General features: G+C 48.4%; 1 protein-coding gene across 2 annotated transcripts in view; it reads right to left on the minus strand.

Annotated features, from left to right (window-relative positions):
- Window positions 1-24,357, minus strand: part of ABTB3 (ankyrin repeat and BTB domain containing 3) — a 318,626-nt gene that overhangs the window by 65,160 nt on the left and 229,109 nt on the right. The window contains exons 1-2 of one of the 2 annotated variants that reach the window (XM_086712441.1): window positions 14,545-14,651; window positions 14,223-14,375 (exon numbers count right to left, since the gene is read on the minus strand). In XM_086712441.1, the coding sequence (XP_086568567.1) occupies window positions 14,223-14,375; window positions 14,545-14,630 (239 nt within the window). In that variant the 5' untranslated portion in view covers window positions 14,631-14,651. Of the gene's footprint in view, window positions 1-14,222; window positions 14,376-14,544; window positions 14,652-24,357 lie in introns of those variants that run through there. The other variant, XM_086712439.1, reaches the window with a different exon arrangement.

The following is a 24,357-nucleotide window of genomic DNA, read 5'->3' on the forward strand; positions in this document are numbered from 1 at the left end:
AGTACTCAACTCTGCCACTGTGTGAAAGCAAAGTGTGAAAGCAGCCACAGGCTATATAATAAGCAAATGGGTATGGCTGTTTGTCCAGGCAATTTTATTTGTAAAAATAGGTGGCAGACAGCTCTGGTTTGCCAACCCTTGTTCTATGGTAAAATATTTAAACAGGATAACCTTCTCTTTGGGATTTACAAGAAACACAGCATGTTAAAAGCATGGAGAAAGTTTTTTTTTTTTTTTAAAGCCTACTTAATTTTACTTTGCCAGTGTTCCCCAAATTTGAACCGCTTAACACTTTTTTTTAAATAATGCTTATTAATATCCCATAACTGGCCTTCTAAATATGCTGTTGCAAACACTGGCTAAGTAACTTTTATTGTTAATAAATTAATTTAGGCACACATAAAAGAAAAAGCAATACAATGGCCACCTATATGCTTACCATTATAATTATATTTATAAATATATAAAGCATGATAATTACAAAGTCCCTTAGACCCCCCTCCCGATTCCATCATCTCATCTACTTCCTGAGATTACCCTATCTCATCAGGTTGAATTTATCATCCTCATGCATGCTTTAGATGTTTTACTGCTTTTATTAAATTCCTGATAATATATAGACTGTTTCGCATGTTGGTAAACTTTATGTAAATGTTAGCACACTACACAAATCCTATCTCGATTTGCTTTTTTTTTTTTTTTTTAACACAATATTACATTTCTGGGATTTGACTGTGTAATAACATGTAGATCTGGTTCACTTACTTTCCTTGCCTTGGTATGCCATTGAATGAACATTTACTCCTTCTCTTGTAGACAGCTTGTTTCTTTTCCCTTTTCTTCATTTTGCAATTATAAACACAAAATGAACACCTGATTTCCATGTGGAGGAGTTTCTCTAGGGTATAAACCTAAGAGTAGAATTATGTGTTTCCAAGTTTCCTTGAAAGTGGACTCAGAGTCCCCTTCAGTGATGTACTGGGGTTCTGACTGTTCTAGATCTTTGCTCAAATCTGGTATCATCAGACTGTCACTTTTTTGCTGACCTGATGGGTGTGAAAGGCATGCCTAGGTGTGGTTTTGAATGCACTTCAGGATTATAAGTGAGGCTCAGCCCTCTTCATAGGTTTCTTGGCCATGTGGTAGCATATTTCCACGTTAAGCCTTCACAGGCATCTTTGGCACTGGTCAACAGCTATGTTAGATTTGCACAAGAGGCTGCCATGCACCTGAATTTCTTCTTCTTCTTTTTTTTAATGTTAGTTTATTTTTGAGCGAGAAAGAGAGAGACAGACAGAGCATGAGTGGGGGGGAGGCAGAGACAGAGAGGGAGACACAGAATCCGAAGCAGGCTCCAGGCTCTGAGCGGTCAGCACAGAGCCCAAGGCGGCACTCGAACTCACAAACCTTGAGATCACGACCTGGGCCGAAGTCGGATGCTTAACTGACTGAGCCACCCAGGCGCCCCGCACCTGAATTTCTAAGAGATTCTAAGGCTGGAGACTGTACGAGGTGGGCCTCATTCAAAGTTACTTTCACACCTCCTGATGTTGATTCTTTGACTGGAGCTACCCCCTTCAGCAGAGAGAATAGGGCTTTGGAGTCTGTAGACAGACTTGGTTCAAATCCAAGACAGGACACATTCTACATGTGACAGTGGGTAGGTTTATGAACCTCCTGGAGCCCCAGTGTTCTCAGATGTGCAAAGGAAAATCGAGCCCTTTCATAGAGCTGAATGGAGCAGAGCACGAGAAGCACCCAGGACAGTGTCTGGCCCAGGCAGGTTCTTGATTGTTAGTCCCTCTATCATCTGCTAACATACAGGAGAGACCGTGAGCTGAACCTCTACCCGTTTCTTTCACCTTCTGCATGCCTCAGTTTCCCCCACAGGTAAAAGTGTCATTCCCATGTGCACGCCTAACGTTAGGCCACAAGGCTGAATAATCTTCAGGGCTAGACAGGCCTTTGGAGATCATCAAGTCTGGTGATTCTTAATGTCTTATAGAGAAATTTAATGAGCTGATGAAAAGGAAGTTCATTCTGGAAAAATGGCACAGACAACAGAACATCGTGATGCCTAGAAACTTGCTGAGTGATTGGGACCCGTTCCTTCGCTCTTACCCAAAGCACCTTTGTTGTCATGGTTTTGAACAAAGTACTTTGTACTAAGTACATGCCTTTGAATGAGTACGGTTGCCTAATTGCTAAGGGAAGAGAATATTCCTGTGTAAGTATTATTTTAAACTAGAATTTGAGAGATTTGCTAGCAGCTAAGTAAATAAAGCACCCTGGACAGAAATTTAACAGACTCAAGAGGAGGCCAAACAAAACAAAACAAAAAAAGGTCCCTGTTCCCAGGAAGCCAAATCCCATATGGCAAAGTACACACCCTCACAACTGCCAGCTGGGATCGGAAGCTCCAATTTGGAAGCGAGCCCCAAATGCCATTTAAGATGTAGTTCTCTGTGTTGCCGTGAAGCATCAACTGTGTTTCTGTTTTGCTTTTAACACTTGGAAAGCTCAGAACAAATTCCAAGTGTTGGCAAACTGTCTGCCGCCTGCAATATGGTTTCCGCCCACGCCAGGCTGCAGAAAGCAAAGGGTGCTGTGCTCCCCTCACCGGCATGCCCGGTGGCGTCCTTTCGTCTGCATCTTCTGTGCTGGCACAGCAACCTGGGGTTCCGGTGGGCCCTCTCCGTCTTGGTTCCCTTGGTGACCGCTGCCTCTTCTCTGGCCTAGGGCCTCTCTTCCCTCGTGTCACGGTGAGGCCTCTTCTTCAGCCCCTTCCTTGGGACGCTCTCACCCGCACCTGTGACATCAGTGGCCACCCATCTGCCAGCGTTGCCCCCAAAGGCCTCCTTAGTGCGACCTCTCTTTGAGCTCCACACTTGCTTACCCACGTCTCCCATGTCGAAGCCTATTCTCATCTGTGTCAGGCCAGGAAAAGTCTTAGTCATTTAGTACAGTAGCAGCACGGTAACAACCTTCTGCATCATTCATTCGTTCATTCATTCATTCTACTGGGCCCCAACTAAGTGTCAAGCTCTGTGGTAGGCCCCAGAATTCAGGTATCTGATTTCTTCTTCTTCCTCTTCTTTTTTTTAAATGTTTATTTGTATTTGAGAGACAGAGAGACAGAGTGTGAGTGGGGAAGGGGCAGAGAGAGAGGGAGACACAGAATCCGAAGCAGGCTCCAGGCTCCGAGCTGTCAGCACAGAGCCCGATGCGGGGCTTGAACCCATGAACTGTGAGATCATGACCTGAGCCGAAGTCGGATGCTTAACTGACTGAGTCACCCAGGCACCCCTCAGGTATCTGATATCTGCCCTAGCCAAGTAAGCCAGCTGTCTGAGATAAAGTCCATGCTGCAAGACCCTTTCTTCTAGAATATTCTATGCCCCCTAACCTCTTCCCTAACTTCTGCTCACTTGGGGCAAGGCCCTGCCAATGGGGAGCCATATCTGCCACATACTTTCTCCTTTCCTTCTGCTGTCTCTTCTCACTACTGACCCCACCTCAGGTCACAAATGCAGCTGGTAATGGGCACTCGACTGCTTTGAAGAAGTGTGGTTTTCTAACCATTGATGGCCTTCAAAATCTCCTACTTGTCACTGGGGTGGGAGAGTGGCCCCCTGGCCAGTTGGCCGGGTTGAATCTCTTCCTGCACCCTCGGGGGCTGGCTCACCAGCAGAGACAGGAGGGCAGAGGCCTCAGCCTGGGCTACAAACCATATCCCAGATGGTATACTACCACATGTCATTGAGACACTTATTTCTGCTCTCTACCAGAGGAAGCTGAGGCTATTGTTTTTGGTAACCAGGAGGTAACCTTCTGGGTCCAGAGTGGAGAAATAAAGATAATTGCTAATATCCGACGTGCATTTACCATGACACAAGTATACTACGTGGTTTACATGCTACATGGTGCTAATAAATACATATTATTTTACTGGATCCTTCCTACAACTTCATGAGGTGGGCATATGGTTGTCCCCATTTTGCAGAGATAGAAACTGAGGCCCAGAGAGGTAAGTAACTTGCCTAAGGTCATATGGAGAGTAAATGGTCAAGCCAGGACTCGAACCCAGGTAGTCAGGCTGCAAGGCCTACACTCCTAACCACTGAGCTCTGCTTCCTCTCTGTTAGATGCTCGGGGAGCACCTGACTCACTGGCAACCTTGCTCTGGTGGAGAAGCCCTACATGGACTCTCTCATTTCTGCAGACAACCAGCTGGCATGGCAACTTGTGTTTGACATTTTCAAAACTGAATCCATTATTACTTAGCTCATATTGTCCTTGTCCTCTATTTGTTAAAAGCATCCCTAAGCTACACACCCTCCCAAGACAGAAACCTCAGGGTGAATCTTTAATGTAAAAAATTTGGTGAGGGGAATAGGTTACCACATGCTACGGAATGCAACAGTCACATGGGTTTCCCTGCCGTCTCTGTCCCCAAGTGTGATGGGTTGAATTATGTCCCCTTTCAATATGTTGATGTCCTAACCCTCCACCCGTTTACATGTGAATGTGACTTTACTTGGAAATAGGGTCTTTCTAGACGTAAGCAAATCAAGATGTGGTCATGGGGGTGGGTCCCAATCCAACATGACTGGTGTCCCTATAAGATGAAAATCTGGACAGAGAGAAGGCCATGTGAGGAGGAGGCAGAGACTGGGGTTGTGTTGCCACAAGCCAAGGAATAGCTGGCTTTTCTAGAAGCTGGAAGAAGAAAGGAAGGATCCTCCTCCAGACAATCTGGAAGGAACATGGCCCTTGATTTTGGACTTCTGGCCTCCAGACCAATGTGTCTGTTGTTTTAAGACGTCCTGTCCGTGGTATTTTGTTACAGCAGCCACAGGAGTCCCATACACTCATTTTCCAGTTCTCCTCCGCGGGTGTGGATATGACCCCGGTTACTGGCTTCGTATCTACCCTTTCAATGACAGCCCAACATGGATAGCAAATACACGTGCATACTTCACACAAGGGTGACACCTTAGACACTATCCTGCATCGTCTCTTTCATTTGGTAACACACGACAGCCATTGAAAGAAATTGTGGTCAAATATATACAACACTGATTTACCGTTTTAAGCATTTTAAAGTGTGCGCATTCGGTGGCATGAAGTACCTTCCTATTGTCATGACACCATCACCACTGTCCGTCTTGGGGACTTGTTCATCTTCCCAAACTGGATCTCTGTCCCCAGGAAGCACCAAACACCCCAGCCCACGGCTGCCAGAGCCATGCCTGATACCCCTCACTCCCTCACCCCACATACATCACCAAGTCCTGCTGCTTCCACCTTCACTGGGTCTCCGGCCCTCCCCACCTCTCAGTCCGACTGCCTGCGGCTCTCACCTGGGTTCCCGAAACAGCTTCTGGACTCTGGCCCCACCCCTGCGCGCCTCAGCCCATTATCCACACGGTCACCAGCCCTTCCTTCTAAACTACAAATCTGATGTCATCTCCCTGCTTAAAAGTCTGTGACGGCTCCTACGTCCTGCATATACAGTCAGATGAGCTCAGCCCTATTTTCGGTGCCTGGTCCGGAGCCTGGCCCGCAGGAGGTGCTCAGGGGGGTGGTGCTTGAATGGTGTGAATTCCTTAGGTTTCCTCCAACCCAAGCTCCAACCCTGAGGACCCCTGTGTGGTCCCCTCCGTGTAGACTGACTTCCCTTCTTCTCCTCTCTTCACTTTCTCCACCTCATCAATCTGTTCATTCGTCAGCATTAAGATCGAAGCTACCTCGTATGTTTCCAGCTCTCCCGGAGCCAGATCTTTACTGCCCTATAATAGTTACCAGAATTTTCTGTAATTACTTGGGGACATGCCTCTCCCCCGCCTGGCCATGGGGGACACACGTGGGATGTCAGCCACACAGAAGGTGTTCGGTCTGTGCCTGCTGAGAGCAGGACAGCCTTGCTAGCTCAGCTCTTGGAGCAGGCTTCATGGCCTGTCCCTGACACTGTTAGGGGAGAACAGCTAGCCTCACCGTGACTCTCCTGGGATCAGGGAGAGGGCAGTTTCCGGTCTTCCAGGAGGCGCTAATGCACTGACATCAGTGTGGGGACAGCAGTGGCTCCACCAGGTCACCATGGAGCCTGAAGCATAGATTTAATGTCCGCTGGAGGTGAGGAAGGGACTGGCATTCTGTGGCTGTCCTTCCAATGCCAGCCCCTCTGGAGAGGCCGTGGGGAGCTGCAGGAATTTTCCAGAGCCAATCAAGGACAAGGGCACTCCAAGGAAGAAGAGAGAACAGCTCTTGACTCGGTGAGAGGCTGGGGAGCCTTCCGGGGCCCACAGAGCCATGCCAGGGCCCAGGTGCTCCACTTCCACAGGTGACCTTCTGAGGGAGGGAATGGGGAGGCCTCCAGGTCTGGATTCAGAGGTGGATATGGAAATGACCTAGGGAAATGGCTGGCGTGGATGTGGCTCCGGATGGAACCCTTTCCCCCCAGTTTTTTTCCCCGGTCTTCTGCCTAAGATACCAAGTGTACCTTTAAATCAGGAGTGTGACACTGTCTTTCCCTTTGGGAGCCCAAAGTGCTCTCTGAATACCGACCACCCACTTCTCCCTCCTCAATCCCTATCTACCCCACACTGCTTCCCTGTCTTTGCAGCACTCAGACTATGTGAGATCATCTTGCCCATTTGTCACTGTTGTTTATTGCCTGCATTTCCCCAGCGGTGCCTAAGTCCTGGGGTCCTTGTCCCCCCCCCCCCCCCCCCAAGCCCAGAACAAGGCCTGGTTCCATACAGATGGGTGGAGAATGATGGAGAGCATCTCTCCTTCTGACACAAGGGCCGGAAGTCCCCTCACGGGGCGATACTCTTCTTAAAGGGCCACAGATGTTCATGGGAAAGAGGGCCAACAGCTCCAGCAGCACAATGCCTGTCTCCTAGGTGACTCGGTGATCACCAGATGCTATGGCCCTGACGTGGCCTCCCTATGCCCCCCACAGGGCACCACGGACCACCAGCACCCCCATACATGTTGATAAACAAACCTGAACCTCCAGCTGTCATTAGAGGCTATGTGGGAGGCACCAGAATTTTAGGACAGGTACTGTTGGGGTGCAACCTTCACCTTAGAAACCAGTTTGACCCAAACTGGACAAATGGGAAAAACCTGTTAACCTCAAAAGGTGTCCGGGAGACCTGAGAAGGGTTAAAAGCAGCAGGTCAGGGGCGCCTGGGTGGCTCAGTTGGTTAAGCATCTGACTTTGGCTCAGGTCGTGATCTCGAGGTTCATGGAGTTCGAGCCCTGCATCGGGCTCTGTGCTGACAGCTCAGACCCTGGAGCCCGCTTCAGGTTCTGGGTCTCCCTCCGCCTCTGCACATCCCCAACTCGTGCTCAGTCTCTCAAAATTTAAAAAAAAAATTTTTTTTTAAAGTAGAGGTCAAGCAGGGTTCAATTCATTAAATTCATACTCGGCTCCCTTCTAGGGTTCCCCACCCCACGAAGCAAACTTGTCCTGTGAGATGGGCGAAGTCACCTGTTACACAGCAGCAGACCCAGATGAGAGCATTGAGAGTGTCGTTTGGCACCTAGTAAGTTCTCAGTAAATGTAACAAAAGAGGGAAGGAAAGAACATAACGACCCTGGTCTCCTGAATCCCATCCTGATACCCTTCGCACCTTACCGCTCCCTAAACTTATCCATTCTGGGACAGCTCAAAATCTGTTTTGAATTTAAGAAATACTTGTAAAAAGTAACTGTTTCCTGGAGTGAGCTCATCATTCTAATAACCCCTAAATCCTGTTGGTAGATGCTGTTGATCAGCTAAGATAGGATTTGAGAACATCCCTTTATTATCATTATTTTAACACAGCCCTACTCTGGAGCAGAAAAATTGCCTCTTACAAATACAGGGAAATAAACAGGATTTACTCTGTGTACTTCTAAACTGTTTCAAGACCAATTATTAATAAGAAAATGTAAAACCCTGCCCGCATGTATTATTTGTTCTTTCTTTTATTCTACAGGCCCCCTCCCCCACCTCCCAAAGGAGAGGAAAAAGAGAAGAAATAAAAGGCTGAAATTCCCAGGTTTACATTATCTGATATTTTAATTAAGGAAGAATAAATGGGTCACCCCTGTCAGCTTACAAACTGCAGCCGCATCAAATGGTGTTCCTTTTGAATAAACCCCATCACCATGGTGAGGCTTTACTGTAGCCGAATAAAGACAAAAGCAGAGCTCCAGCAGCATTTGGCCAAGGTCACTCTGAAAATCAATGGCTGTACTAGCATCAGACCTGAGAATCCTTGACTCTGGTTGCTCTGTCCCAGCTGGTATGCAGGCTGCCTCCCACCAGGAAACCTCGGCCAGCTGGTAGGTAATTATATGTGCTAATAGTCACTGACACTCTAGTCACCAACACCGAGATCCCAAGTTCCTGCGTTTGTTAGAAGCCCCAATGACCCGCACTTTTCTAGGACTGTTTACTTAGAGAAGCGAGCTCAGCTCGGCTGGGCTCAGAACCTGGAGCCTACCTGGCAACTTGGAAGGTGAATGTCTGGGAGTGGGGGGAGGGGAGAGAGCCAAGGAGACAGTGTTGTTACCTCCACTGGCCAGGTCCTCCATTCTAGAACTCATCTGCCTCAAGTAGCTGTGTGACTTCAGGCAAGTTCCATTACCTCCATTAGCCTCAGCCTTCCTATCTGTAAAATGGGATAAAAAAGTCTGCCTTGCACAATTGTTGGCGACTGCATGCCACGAAGACAGTGCCTGGCACAGAGTAGGTGTCCAATACCTTACTTTCCCTGACACCCAGCAGACTCAGAACTATTGCAAAGAGAAGAGCTGGAGCCTCAAGGTCAAATCAGATTCGAGCTGGTGATGGCAGGCAAGGGTGGTGGGAGAAAGCAGGCAGATAAGGTGCCACCCCGAGGACACAGGGAGCAGGGGAGTCTAGTGGGCAAAGGATGGGCTTTGGAGCATGGGCCACAAGGATCCCACCCCTGGTACCTCCATCTATAAAGTGTCCCACCAACAGCCTCCTAATCTGTAAAATGGGGAGATAACTGGCACACAGTAGGTGCTAAATAAATGGCCGCCCCTTAACATCTCCCCAAGACCTGCCGTTATTCTAGGTGACAAGGTCATCCCTTATGGGATGACAGTGTAGGCAGGAGCTGCCTAGACAGAAACCTGAGTGGTTAGAATTACGGGCCTGGGGGGTCTGGGGCACCTAAATCCATGTCCTGGCTTCACCACTTACGAGTCCTATGACCTGGGGCATGTTACTTAACCTATCTGTGCCTCAGTTTCCTTATCTGTAAAGTGGACATAATAACAGTATCCACTTCGTAAGGTTTGGAGAATATTAGATATTAATGAATCTGTGTAAAGCACTTCAAACAGTGCCCAGAATATGGTAAAGCATTTAATAAAGGCCAGCAATGGTGACTTGATCAGCCCCTGTATATTCCTGGGCCAAGGGGCATCTCTGGGGTTTCCGGGGTGGGGGCGGGCTCTGTTTTATGCTGTAAACCCTCTATTTCCTGGAAGACCCCAATCAGATCAGAAGGGTGGAAATCTCTGTGGCCTGGTCACACGATTGGGCCAGATGGATTTCAGAGGAAGGGCAGTTTCTCATTGGGTGCACAGTGGGGATTTGAAAATAGTGACTATGTATGAGTTCAAAGTCTTTCACAATGTGTGTTCAGTGTGTGAAGTCTCTAAGCTCTTTGAGGGTTTGTGTTCCAAGTTTGAATCTGTGGCCTCTGGGCTTCTGTATTCAAGGTATGAGGTCTGCAAACTCATTAAGGTGTGGGTTTCAAAGTTTGCCTCTGAAGTATCTCGAGTATGTGTTCAGGGTGTGAGGCCTCTGGAATCTTTGAAGATGTCTGTCCTAAGGTGTTTTCTAAATTTATTTTTATTTTTTGAGGCATGACCAATGTATCATATTAGCTTCAGATGTACATAATACAGTGATTTAACACTTGTTATACATTGTGAAATAGTTACCACCATAAGTGTGGTTACCATCTGTCATCTTACAAAGTTAATACGTATTATTATTATTAAAAAATTTTTTATATGTTTATTCATTTTTGAAAGAGAGAGAGCACAAGCAGGGGTGGGGCGGAGAGAGAGGGGGACACAGAATCCGAAGCAGGCTCCAGGCTCTGAGCTGTCAGCCCAGAACCCAACGCAGGGCTTAAACTCACGAACTGTGAGATCATGACCTGAGTGGAAGTTGGACACTCAATCGACTGAACCACTCAGGCGCCCCAGTTAATACATATAACTGACTATATTCTTCATCCCCGTGACTTACTTATTTTATAACTAGAAGCCTGTACTTTTTTTTTATTTTTTTTTTATTTAAAAAAAAAAATTTTTTTTTAATGTTTATTTATTTTTGAGACAGAGAGAGAGACAGAGCATGAATGGGGGAGGGGCAGAGAGAGAGGGAGACACAGAATCGGAAGCAGGCTCCAGGCTCTGAGCCACCAGCCCAGAGCCCGACGCGGGGCTCGAACTCACGAACTGTGAGATCGTGACCTGAGCTGAAGTCGGACGCTCAACCGACTGAGCCACCCAGGTGCCCCGAAGCCTGTACTTTTTTAAAAAATTGTTTTTAAACATTAATTCATTTTTGAGACAGTGTGAGTGAGGAAGGGGCAGATTGAGAGGCAGACCCAGAACCCGAAGCAGGCTTCAGGATCCCAGCTGTCAGCACAGAGCCCGACGTGGGGCTCAAACTCACAGGCCGCGAGATCATGACCTGAGCTGAAGTCAGAGACTTAACCAGCTGAGCCATCCAGGCGCCCCAGAACTTTTTAATCCCCTTTACCCATTTTGCCCATTGCTCATTACCCTCCTCTGGCAGCCACTAATCTGTTTTTTGTATCTATGAGTCTGGGTTGTTTGTTTTTTTTTTCTTCCCTAGATTCCACACATAAGTGAAAGCATGTGGTATTTGTCTTTCTCTGACTCATTTCACTTAGCCTAATACCCTCAAGGTCCGTCCATGTTGTTGCAAACCAAGATTTCATTGGTTTTTATGGCTGCATCGTATTCCACTGTGTATAAACACCACATCTTGTTTATCCATTCATCCATCAATGGACATAGGTTGTCTCCATGTTTTAGCTTACAAATAATGTGCAGTAAACATAGGGATGCATATGTATTTTTTCCAATTCGTGTTTTTGTTTCTTCGGCTGGATACCCAGCAATGTGGCATTGCCGCATCCTGTGGTAACCCTAATTTTAATTTTTTGAGGCACCTCCATTACTGTTTTCCATGGTGGCTGCCGTAGTCTGCATTTCCACCAACGCTGCACGAGGGTTCCTTTTCCTCCACATCCTCGCCGACACCTGTTTCTTGTCTTTTTGCTAATAGTCATTCTGACTGGTGTCAGGGGATATCTCCCTGGGGGTCTGATTTGCGTTTTCTGGACGAGGAGCAATGCTGAGTAACTCTTCATGTGCTTGGTGGCCATCTGGACGTCCTCTTTGGGAATATGCCTATTCAGATCTTCTGCCCATTTTATAATCAGATTGCTTTTTTGTTACTGACTTGTAGGAGTTCTTTTTTTTTTTTTTAAAATTTTTTTTTTTCAACATTTATTTATTTTTTTGGGACACAGAGAGACAGAGCATGAACGGGGGAGGGGCAGAGAGAGAGGGAGACACAGAATCGGAAACAGGCTCCAGGCTCTGAGCCATCAGCCCAGAGCCCGACGCGGGGCTCGAACTCACGGACCGCGAGATCGTGACCTGGCTGAAGTCGGACGCTTAACCGACTGCGCCACCCAGGCGCCCCGACTTGTAGGAGTTCTTTACATATTTTAGATTCGTATCTTGAAACACAGACCACCAAAAGGTTCAGAAACTCCACTCTTCCTCACAAATCCCCAGTAGCAGATGGATGTGAAACATTTAACAAACAACTCAGAGACCTCAAACTCTGACATGAAGATCCTCAAACTGCTCAACAACTCACACCTCGGACAAGACACCCGAACGTCTCAGAGCTCTCATACTCTGGACGAAGATGCCCACACAGCTCATCAACATAGACCTGCAAAGACCAGCAAATGGCTCAAGGGATTCACTCTATCGGACGCACACACCCAAGTGTTCAGAATGCTATACTCTGTGTACAGACTGGCTAATACTTCAGAGACCTCACAATCTGAAAACAGATACAGAAACAGCACAGAGACCTACAGATGGACATATCTTGGACACATACCTGAAGCTGCCTTGCAGATCATATACCGAGAATACAAACTCCCAGATAGCCAGAGGCCTTACACCTGGGGAAACAGCCAGCCAGTTCAGGGCCCTGAAGAACAAAGGCTCCAACCAGCCAGTAGGTCTCACACATTGATACAGACCCTTTAAACAGCTCAGAGAACTCTCACTCTGGGTTCAGAGTCCACACATCCAGGATGCGGAATCCACAAAGAATGGAGGGACTTCCAATCCTGCGCGGACCATACTAAATGGCTGGGAGACCCCAAATCTGGGATACAGACCCCCAACAGCTCAGAAACATTACACTTCAGGGACACAGACACCCAAGAACTCAGAGACCTCACACACTAAGGGGAAAAAAAAACCCCAAACTGTTTAGAAACCCCACATGCTCAGGAATGCAAATCAAAATCATAATGAGTTATCAGCACACCCTTGTTAGAACGGCTAGCTATCAAAAAGCTAAGAAATAACAAGTGTTGGTGAGGATGTGGAGAAAAGGGAACCCTTGGGCACTCTTGGTGGAAATGTATATTGGTACAGCCACCATTCCATGATAGAAAACAGTGTGAAAGTTCCTCAAAAAATTAAAAATAGAACTACCATGGGATACAGTAATCCCACTTGTGGGTTGATATCCAAAGGAAATGAAAACAGGATTGCAAAGAGACATCTGTACCCCCACGTTCAAATACAGCATTAGCCACAATAGCCAAGATATGGAAACAACCTAAGTATCAATGGATGAATGGAGAAAGAAGATGTGAAAAAAATATATACGTACATAATGGAATATTATTCAGCCACGAGAAAAAAGGAAACCCTAGCGTTTCCATCAACTTGGATGGATCTTGAGGGCATTATGCTAAGTTAAATAAGTCAGACAGAGAAAGGCAAATACTGTGTGCTCTCATTTATATGTGGACTCTAAACAGAGCTGAGAGAGACGGAGAGTAGAATGGTGGTTACCGGGGGCAAGAGGGTGGGAGACATGGGGACATGTTGGTCCAAGGGTGCCAACTTCCTGTTATAAGATGACTAAGTTCTGGGGATCTAATGTACAGTATGGTGATTATAGCCAATAATACTGCATCATATACTTGAAAGTTGCTATTGCTAAGAGAGTGGGTCTTAAATGGTCTCACCTCAAAAAGGAAATGGTCATCATGTGATGGAATGGAGGTGTTAGCCAACACTCTTAAAGGTGGTAATCATGTTGCAATATATAAATGTATCAAACCAACAGCTTGTACACCTTACAGGTCCACAATGTTATATGTCAACTATGTATTAATAAAGCCGGGGCGGGGGGGGGGGGGGGGAAAGAAAGAAAAATAGAAAGAAAATAGTGACAATGACCACCCCGAAGGGAGACAGCACACATATGCATACACACCTCTGAGCTTCCTGCTGTTTTGCATTTAGACCCAGGTTTTGACTCAGCTGAGTGGTTTATTTTCTTTCTTTTGCTTTGGATAAAAATGAGCCCCCATGCACGGGGGGGGGGGGGGGTCCCCAAGTGGCCCAAGAAAAAATTCCCACCCTGATGGGGGAGAGACCTTGTTACAGGCGCGGGAAATAGAGGGCTCCCGCCATCCCTATGGATGTGAAAAAGCAGAGGTGTGCTTTCACCCAGCCAGCAATTTAACTGTGCAAGATTTTGTTGGAAAACTACAGGAAGACCATAATTTCTTTCTCTTGGAGTGAGGGAAGAGGGAGAGAGGGAGGGAGAGGAGGAGAATGAGACTCAAGGAATGTGAACAGAAACAGGCAGGCGGATAACTGGTCATCCAAGAGCGGAGCGTTCCCAACACGCCTTGCTCCCGTCCTCCTCCATCCCTGGAAGTGCGGGGACCCGCTTATCCTCCAGCCCGCGTCTGTCATTTCAACCGTCTGCGGGGCGCACGGCGGGCGCCGGGCGGGGTTCGGCCGGCGGTCCCGCCCCCCCCCCCCCCTCCCCGGGGGAGGACGCCCCTCGCTGCGCCCCGGCCCGGCCCTACCTGAGCTGGCGCGGCTCGCAGTCCACGCCGGGCAGCAGCAGCCGGGCCGCCTGGCGGACGTCGTCGCTGTCCATGGAGAAGCTGCGGCGGTGGCCGGCGTGCGCCACGGCCACCCGGATCCACTCCATCAGCGGCGGCAGCACGAGGAAGGGCCTGCGCGGGAGGACGCGAGAGCGTTAGGGCGGCCGGGTGGTGGGGGCTGCAGGCTCAGCCCCACCTCCTGCTCGCCGGCCCCCACCCCCCCACCCCCGCCCCTGAGCCCCCCCCCCCACCCCGCTTTCCCTGGGGACCCTGACTCTGAATCCCCGTGTGGTGGGAGGACCTTTGGAGACATCCTGATCGCACGGGTGACCGCACCGGCGACCCCGGGGCAGACTCTCCGGAGTCTTTGGGCCTCAGTTTCCTCATCTGCAAAACAGGGATACCGTGTGACTATCCTGCGAGTGTTATCTCCCTCAGAGATCATGTGAACACACAGGAGATGGCTCACTTAAAGCACCAAGCACAGGGGCTGGCACTTAGTAGAAAACCCAAAAAACGCCTGGGGTTATTGGTACTTGGGACTCCCCATTCTGGATCCGGCCCTAGGGTGTCCTCCAAATCTCCCCTCCCATCTCCCCTGGCTCCCCTGGTGGAGCTCTCCCAGCCCCAGCTCTGCCTGAGCACCACGCTTCCAACAGCAAAGACCCAAGACCCCACGCAGTCTCCGGAGCCAGGTGGCTCTGCCCAGCACAGCCAGCACAAGAGCCGGCGCCTGGGGGCCTGGCCACACCCCCTGAAGCTCCGGGAGTCTCAGGTTCCTCACCAGCTAAGGAGACCACAGCAGGGGCCAGCTTGTTGCAAGAATTAACTGAGACCCCGCCCCAGGCTGACCGTACTTTGTAAGTGTAATACATTTGTGCCAACTTCCTGTTTCTTCCAGTGATGATTACAAACTCTGTCCTCCCATTAGGATCGCTGGGTTGGCCGGGCAGCCCTATCTCAGGGATTCTGATTGAATTCATCTAGGATGGGGCTGGATACTGGCAGTTTTTACCCCCCCCCCCCCCCCACACACACCCAAGGGGTGACTTCATTGCACATCAAAATTATCTGGAGGGCTTGTTAAAATACAGATTGCTGGGCCCCACCCACAAGATGTCTGATCCAGTAGCTTGGGGAGGTAGACAATAATCTGCATTTCTAATGAGTTTCTGTGTGATGTAGATACTGCTGGTCTGGGGTCACACTCAAAGAACTTCTGCTCTATAGGAATGCAAGCTGGTGCAGCCACTCTGGAAAACAGTATGGAGGTTCCTCAAAAAGCTAAAAATAGAACTGCTCTGTGACCCAGCAATTGCACTACTAGGCATTTATCCAAGGGATACAGGTTTGCTGTTTCGAAGGGACACAGGCACCTCCATGTTTATAGCAGCACTATCGACAAGAGCCAAAGTCTGGAAAGAGCCCAAACGTCCATCGATGGATGAATGGATAAAGAAAATGTGGCATATATACACAATGGAGTATTACTCGGCAATCAAAAAGAATGAAATCTTGCCATTTGCAACTACATGGATGGAACTGGAGGGTATTATGCTAAGTGAAATTAGTCAGAGAAAGACAAATATCATAGGACTTCACTCATATGAGGACTTTAAGACACAGAACAGGGGCGCCTGGGTGGCGCAGTCGGTTAAGCGTCCGGCTTCAGCCAGGTCACGATCTCGCGGTCCGTGAGTTCGAGCCCCGCGTCAGGCTCTGGGCTGATGGCTCGGAGCCTGGAGCCTGTTTCCGATTCTGTGTCTCCCTCTCTCTCTGCCCCTCCCCCGTTCATGCTCTGTCTCTCTCTGTCCCAAAAATAAATAAACGTTGAAAAAAAAAAAAAAGACACAGAACAGATGAACACAAGGGAAGGGAAGCAAAAATAACATAAAAACAGGGAGGGGGACAAAACAGAAGAGACTCATAAATATGGAGAACAAACTGAGGGTTGCTGGATGGGTTGTGGGAGGGGGGGATGGGCTAAATGGGTAAGGGGCACTAAGGAATCTACTCCTGAAATCATTGTTGCACTATATGCTAACTAATTTGGATGTAAATTTTAAAAAATAAAAAATAAAAAAAGATAAAATAATGCTATTATTATCACACACACACACAAAAAGAACTTCTGCTCTAGGGTTGGTGGAGGGCCTGGGAATGTGCGTGTGCGTGTGTGTGTGTGTGTGTGTGTGTGTTAAAATGCACACCCGCCCCACCCACCTCATCTCCAGAGATGCTGATTTTGTCAGGTCCACCAATATAATTTTTTATTTGTTTATTTTTATTTTTTATTTTTGAAAGAGAGAGAGAGACAGAGTGCAAGTGGGGGAGGGGCAGAGAGAGAGAGGGAGACACAGAATCCGAAGCAGGCTCCAGGCTCTGAGCTGTCAGCACAGAGCCCGACGCAGGGCTCAAACTCATGAACCATGAGATCGTCACACCTGAGCCAAAGTCGGACGCTTAACTGACTGAGCCGCCCAGGCATCCCCCACAAATATAATTTTAATAAGCAGCCCCTATGATGCTGATTTAAGTAGACCAAAGAACACACTTTGAGAAATGCAGATTTCGCACAAACGTGCAGACCAAAAATGTTTCCTGTATTCGGCAGAACCATGGTTAGGCTGAGGCAAGCAGGGCACTCAGGGTGCAAAATTGAAGGAGGCCAGGTCATGCAAATATGTTCTAGGCACCTCTCCTGCCTCACCTTGACCCCAGTGCTGCCATTCAGTCCAGCATGGCTGCCATGGGGTGGAAAGAGGGTCGTAAATGGAGGGTTGCCAAGGCAACAAACTGCTCACTGTATACAGGCATCCTGAGCTGCCTACCAAGTTTTTGGTGGCGAGTTCCAGTTTGCTAGAAAGCAAGCTGTATATCCAATGTTAACATTCAACAGTTAAGCTTTTTACAGTCGTTCTCAATGAATCCCATTCATGATCTCCTTGAAATGCTTAGGACCAACCTATAAGCTAGTTGTGACTACACCTATTTTCTCCATCAGGAGAATGACGCTTATTGAGGTTAAGTAGCATGCCTTGGATTACAAGGTTAGCAAGTGTGAGAGCTAGGAGTTAGAGCCAAGATGTCTGAGTACACAGCCTGTGTGCCATAACCCCATGTGGTACTGACATTCTCTTGTGTAACTTCCCAGCATGTGCTCTGTTACCAGCATGCACCTGTTGCCCCAGAAGAACGAGCTGATCTGGTCACGGAATTTCCATGGCACACCATTTTCATTTCCGGCCACGCAGCTCAGTCCCCTGTCTGTAAGGCCTCCAGCTTTTTAAAAATCCGCACCCCACTTACCCTTCCAACTACAGAGCAAATCCTACCCTACCCTAAACATTCCTCCTGATGATCCACTCCCAGTGGACCCCTCCTATAATAGACCCCACTCCACTGACCTTACCCATTGGCCATGCAGATGCCCCAGTAGAAGAATGTAAACTCCATTGGGGGCAGGGACCTGGGCCTGCTAGATTCACTGATTCAGCCACGGCCCCAGGACGGCCCTGGCAGGCTGGAAGCACTTAATAAATACTTGTTCACCAGACAGACAAAGATTTACCGATTTCCTACCGGGTACAATGGATACAATCGAGTTTCTGGACCCATGGACCTGGGAGGCAGTCTCCCAGGGAATTTCTGCCTGAGTCAGCCCGCTGCTTAGGCTGTCGCCCTCATTCTCTCGTTCTCTCCATCACCTAAACTGAATCCGGCACTCAATAAACACACACTGACTTGGAATTGAATTGGATTCTACTGTCTCAGGTGAGCCGGACTTATTTTTGTCACCATGTCTCCGTCGCTGTAGAAACCAGCCCCGAGCGCTCAGAGAACTCTCCTCTGGGTTGTTTTCCCAAGGCAGCCGCCATCCCATCTGGCCTTTCCTTTGCTCGGTGCCCCCCAAGCGCAGCCCAGAACTCTCAGCCCCTGGGGGGCTGCGTCCCGTCTCTACTGCAGAGTGCCCTTCGGCTTCTACCTTTTCTGTGAGGAGCGAGGCCCAGGGCACGCCGCCAGCTCCTGATGAATACTGAAGAGGAGAGAAAGAGACACTGCTGTCTTCAAAATAACACCTGTACCAAGACAGCTGGCGAGCACCAGAAGAAGAAACCTTGAACCCTAGGGTTCCAGCCTGCTCTGGACTTTTCTCTGTACCTATTCTCCTTTCACCATTGCCTTCTCTCTCTCCATCACCCTGACCTCAATAGTTTATAAGCACATGAATTCTTTGCCAGCAACTCATTCAAAAATCTTCTTATCCTGTCTACTCAGAGGGGGGAAAAGTGTTATTTTGTGATGTTTCTTTTGGAGCAGGTTGGAGACGGGGAAGAATTCTAGGGCCTGAGTTAAGGAGAGGATGCAGGAAACGGAAGGAGAAAGGCTGCATTCTCCTGATGTTATTTTTGAAGAGAACCGTGTTCCATTGACTATCGACTTTGTTCTGAAGTTGTCTGCAGTGACTAAAGCCTACAGGAGGCTTGTGAAGCCCATGGCTCAGTGAAGTGGTTAATCTTAGACTGTGTGCTCCACAACAGAATCACGGGGTACTGTGCGTATGTCTGAAAATTCCCCAGGCCCTGATTCACCCCCAGAGTTTTGGTTTAACAAGTCTGGGGTGGGGTCTGGGCATGTGCATTCTAAATTTTTTTTTTTTTTTTAACATTTATTTATTTTTGAGAGACAGAGTGAGACAGAGCATGAGCAGGGGAGGGGCAGAGGGAGAGGGAGACACAGGATCTGAAGCAGGCTCCAGGCTCAGAGCTGTCGGCACAGAGCCTGACGCGGGGCTCAAACCCACGAACTCACGTGAGATCATGACCTGAGCTTAAGTCGGACGCCCAACTGACTGAGCCACCCAGGTGCCCCAGGGCACGTGCATTTTATTTTTTTTTAATATGAAATTTATTGTCAAATCGTTTTCCACACAACACCCAGTGCTCATCCCGACAGGTGCCCTCCTCAATGCCCATCACCCACCGTCCCCTCCATCCTACCCCCCATCAACCCTCATTTTATTCTCAGTTTTTAAGAGTCTCTATGGTTTGGCTCCCTCCCTCTCTAACTTTGGGCACGTGCATTCTAAATAAGCTCCTTCTGGGGTTTGATAACTCCAACTGGGTGGCCTGAGGTGAACAGAGGGAGGGCACGGTCAACTCAACCAGGGCAGTGGCCATTGAAACCTTTGCTGCGGTGTTCGAAGAGAAGGTCTGTGGGGTTGGGACTAGGGATTCTAGAAGGGAAGAGAAAGCCTAGGGGTGGGCTTCTTGTAGCATCAAGAGAGCAAGTCAGCTAAGGAAGGTTATTGGGCCCCAATTCGAGTGGTGGGAGATGGAGAAGATACATGGGTGGGGCCTTTCTGAAACACTGAAGAGAAAGCTGGTGAGGAGGGTGACCGCCGAGATTTGAAAGGGAGTTTGGGCGGGGAGGGGCTGGGCACTAAGGGGGATGGTTGGGTATGTGGGAGAAGCCTGGTTTGTCTGGGGTTCAGCAGAACCGGATTCTAGCCCTGAATCTGCTAGAAGCCCACGGCAGGATTCTGGCTCTGATCTGAAAATAGGTTCTCAGTGTTTTCATCGATAAAGTGGATGGGCTTGGATCAGATGGTCTGTTTCAGGAGTCAGCAAACCTTCTCTGCACAAGGCCAGATAGTAAATATATTAGGCTTTGTAGGCCATAGAGTCTCCGACTCAGCCACTCAACCTGGCCATTATAGTGTGAAAGCAGACCCCGACAAAGAACCTGGCTGTGTTCCACGAAAACTTTCTTCACAAAATCAGATGGCGGGTCATAGTTGGCCGACCCTGGGTCTATTCATTCAGTTCCTTCCTCCTCTAAAATTCTTGGAGTATATCGAAATATAGACAGTTTCCTGGGGGCTGAGGAAGACGCCCTGAAGATGGGCAGAAGCACGTGAAGATCTCAATGATGGGGACAGAAAGCTTTGGAGAGATTAGAAAATAGGGCCCTCCCACAAGGAGGTCATGGTTGCATTTGGGGAATACTGAACCACAGGCATCCCCAGAGGCAGCACCTCAAGAATCAGGTCAAGAATACAACCCAAACCATGTCATGGGTGTGTAACTGATGAAATGTCCTCTGTTAACGTCACTCATTCATCCAACAATCCTTTAGAGAGCACCCATACTGCAGGCACGCTTCCAGGAGCCGGAGACAGAGCAGAGAACAGGACTTGTCAGGTCCTTGATCTCACAGAACTAACAGTCTAACAGGGATAACACAGATAAGGAACATATAAACCAACAAGTAATAAAGCAATTACAAACTGTGATCAGTGTCAGTGCTGGGACAGAGAATAAACAGGGTTTAGGTGGAGCAATGTGAAGGCCTCTCTGAGGAGGTAACAAAACCTCAAAGACAAGAAGGAATTGGCATATGTGAATGTGTGTGTAAAGACATGGATGTTCCAGGCAGCATTAACTGTGCAAAGGCCCTGAGGTGGAAAAAACCTTTGCGGCTCACCAAGGGCTTTCAGTCATGCATCATCTCCTATACTGGCCCTCCAGGGATGACAGGGGTGGCCAGGACATGAATGAGGAAAACTCATGGTGGTAGGTTGAATAAGAGCTCCCAAGATATCAAGTCCTATCCCCTGGAACCTGTGAATGTTGACGGCAAAAGAGACTGCTTTTGTAATTCAGTTAAGATTGTGAAAAGGGAAGAGTACCCTGGATTATCCAGGTGGGCTCTACGTGCGGGCATCGGGGTCCTTATAAAAGAGAAACAGGGAGATTTGGCACAGGTGACAGTGAAGCACGATGCTCTGTTGTGGGCTTTGAAGATAGAGGACGGGGGCACAAGCCAAGAGGTGTAGCTCTAGAAGCCAGAAAAGTGAGGAAATGGATTCTTCCCTCAGAGCTTCCGGAAGAGAACAGCCCTGCTAACACCTGGAGAATAAATGTGTGTTGTTTTAACCCACCAGGTTTGTGGGGACTCATTACAGCAGCCATAGGAAACCAATAGGATCACAAAGCGGGGGGACCGATAGGGTCGCAGCGGGTTAGTGCGGAAACAGGGTGATGAAGAACGAAGCACCAGCATTTAAGCTGTGAATGAAGGCGTCCACAGGGCTCTGAACTCACCTCAGACACATAAACTGCCTTGTTTCTGAGGGCAGAGAATACCTCTGCATAAGGGCTGCACTGTATCCCCTCCAAATGCTTATGTTGAAGCCCTAATTCCCAGCACCTCGGAATGTAATTTTTAAAATGAGGCCATTAGGCTGGGCCCTAATTCAGTATGACTGATATCCCCATAAGAGGAGGAGATGAGGGGACACCTGGGTGGCTCAGTTGGTTAAGCGTCCAACTCTTGATTTCGGCTCAGGGCATGATCTCATGGTTCATGGGTTTGAGCCCCACATCGGGCTCCACGCTGGCAGTGAGGGGCCTGCTTGGGATTCTCTCTCTCCCTCTCTCTCTGCCTCCCCCAGCTCACATGCACGCTCTCTCTCTAAAAATAAATAAGCAAATTTAAAATTAAAAGAAGAGGAGATTAGGACACAGAGAGACACCAAGGGTGTGTGTGCACAGCAGGGCACGATGTGAAAAAGGTAGCAAGAGACAGCCATCTGCAAGCCAAGGAAAGAGGCCTTGGGGAAAAAAAATCAAACCCGCAGACACCTTGATCTTGGACTTCCAGTCTCCAGCACTGTGAGAAAATAAGTTTCTTTTATTCAAGGCGCCTAGCCTGTGTTAATTTGTTACAGAAGCCCTAGAAGACCAATACACCTGTGGTTTGACTTAAGTCCTGCCTTGCCCTTGAGGTTTTGGTCTGTGGTAGACAAATTTCACTTGGAAGCTCCAACTCTTTAGAGAGCTGACGGTTTTCAGTTCATTTCCTTGAACCTACTGACAACAGCGGGTGAGTTCAAAGTCATCTGGAGGCCGTACAGGGCAGAGGTTGGAATTAGAACCTCGGGCTTTGGAGAGAGGCTGACCCAGAGCTGGATTCCAGCTCCACCTTCAGGCTGTGTGACCTTGAACAAGGTGTTTCAATTGTTGTGCCTGAGTTCTCTCATGGGAAAATGGGGATAATAACAGTAGCTACTCAACAGGGTGTGGTGGGCTGCATAATCCCCCCAAAGATGTCTCCCTCCTAATGCCTAGAACTCGTCAATGTTACCTTATCTGGCAAAACTGTCTTTGCACATGTGATTATAAGTTAAGGATTTTGAGAAGAAAAGGCTATCTGGAATCATCCAGGTGGGCCCTAAATGCAACCACAAGTCCTTAGCAGAGAGAGGAGAGAAGGTCAAAGAAGGGAGAATAGGACACCTGGGTGGGTTATGCGTCTACTCTTGGTTTTGGCTCAGGTCATGATCTCACGGTTCCCGAGTTCAAACTCCGTGTCCGGCTCCACACTGACAATGTGAAGCCTGCTTGGGATTCTCTGCCTCCATCTCTCTGCCCCTCCCCTGCTCTAACTCTCTCTCTCTCTCTCTCTCTCTCTCTCTCTCAAAATAAATAAATAAACATTTCTTAAAAACTAGAAGGGAGTAGGAGATGTGAGGACGTGAGAAGTAACTGGATGAATGGAGGAAAGGGGCCATGAGCCACGGAATGCAGGCGCCCTTCTGAAGCTAGAACAGGCCAAGTGATCCTCCCCTGGAGCCTCTGGAAGGCACCAGCCCTGCTGACACCTTCACTTTAGCCCAGTGAGTCAGATTTCGTACTTCTGACCTCCTGAACCGTAAGACAATAAATCTGTATTGTCTGGAGTCTTCACGTCCGTGGCAATTTCTTTTTAACAGCAGCCACAGGAAACTAAGACAGAGGGCACTATCAGAATTGAATGGCTTGGTATATACAGCCTGGCACCAAGAAATGTTCAGCAGGTGGTATCTTCACTCATCAGCATCACTGGCGTGGTTTTTAGCATCACTCGAGTGTTCTCTGGGCTGGCGGAGGGAGAGCCTTGCTACACCACTCCTGTCTTTGCTTTTTAAATCAAGGCGAACCTCTGCAGTTGCTAGGCCTTTCCTTTATACATTGTGTGGCCTTGACTCTACATCTTTGTTATTTGTTAAGTCTTAGGCTGCAGAGAAATTTAGGTGTTCGAGTGTGATTTAGGAGCTCATAATTCCAGAGATGCAGGGAGTGAAGGAAAAGCAGCAAAATTGATAGCAGACAACATCCAAGGTTGGTTTCCATAGCAATATTCACTGTGATCTCCGTGTATTGTGGGCACGAACGCTAGGAAGACGCCGAGGTCAGAGGTGGCCATGGCTTATTTGCTACAATGACAGGGTCCCACTGTGCAAAGTACAGTTGCACTGCCCCCGAGGGTGGTTCTGGCAGAGGGTCTGGAGTGGGAGAAGCCAAGGGGGTGCTCTAGGTCGGTGCTTCTCGAACATGAACGTGCACATGAATCGCCTGGGATCTTGTTAAAATGCAGATTCTGATTCAGTGGGTCTGGGGTAGAGCCTGAGATTCTGCATTTGTAACAAGCTCCCAGGTGATGATGCACCTGCCAGCGTATGGACCACATTTTGAGTAACCAGGCCCGAGGGCAGTATTATGACTCAAGCCAGAAACCAGGGAAGGTGAATTCTCTTATCATGTTTAAGGAGGAGAAAGTGAGTCCAGAAGTGAGTCATTTGCAAAAGGGGGTAGAGGCCCAGGAGACAATGGAAGGGAAGAAGGGGCTCTTTTGGATTCAGACCTCCTGAGGCCTGTGTGAGCCTAGTTTATGAGCCTGTGCCAAACTGCCAGGGAGGCTGGGAGAGCAGGTGTCTGGCAATTTCTGCTCTTATCCTGGGAGGTGGGTTCTGCCTCCCACCAGGATTCCCCTTTGGTCTTTCAACAGTCTTACTAAACCAAAGTTCTCAGTCTCAGGGAGTTTGTTCTCCGCCAAATGCCCATCCCACTGTCTGATAGGAATTTTGTATTCATGACAGTGTTTATCATCATCCTGGGAATGTATCCTATGTGTGTATTCTTATTCAAAAGAATATATCTTATGATGATTAATTTTACATGTCAACGTGGCTAGGTCACAGTACCCCGATATGTGGTCAAGCCTAGTCTGGATGTTGCCACGAAGGTATTTTTTTTTTAAGACGAGATTAACATTTAGATGGGTGGACTTT

This window comes from Puma concolor, chromosome B4 (assembly GCF_028749965.1).
Source record: "Puma concolor isolate L17-30 chromosome B4, mPumCon1.1.hap2, whole genome shotgun sequence".
In the NCBI taxonomy this organism is placed as follows: domain Eukaryota; kingdom Metazoa; phylum Chordata; class Mammalia; order Carnivora; family Felidae; genus Puma; species Puma concolor.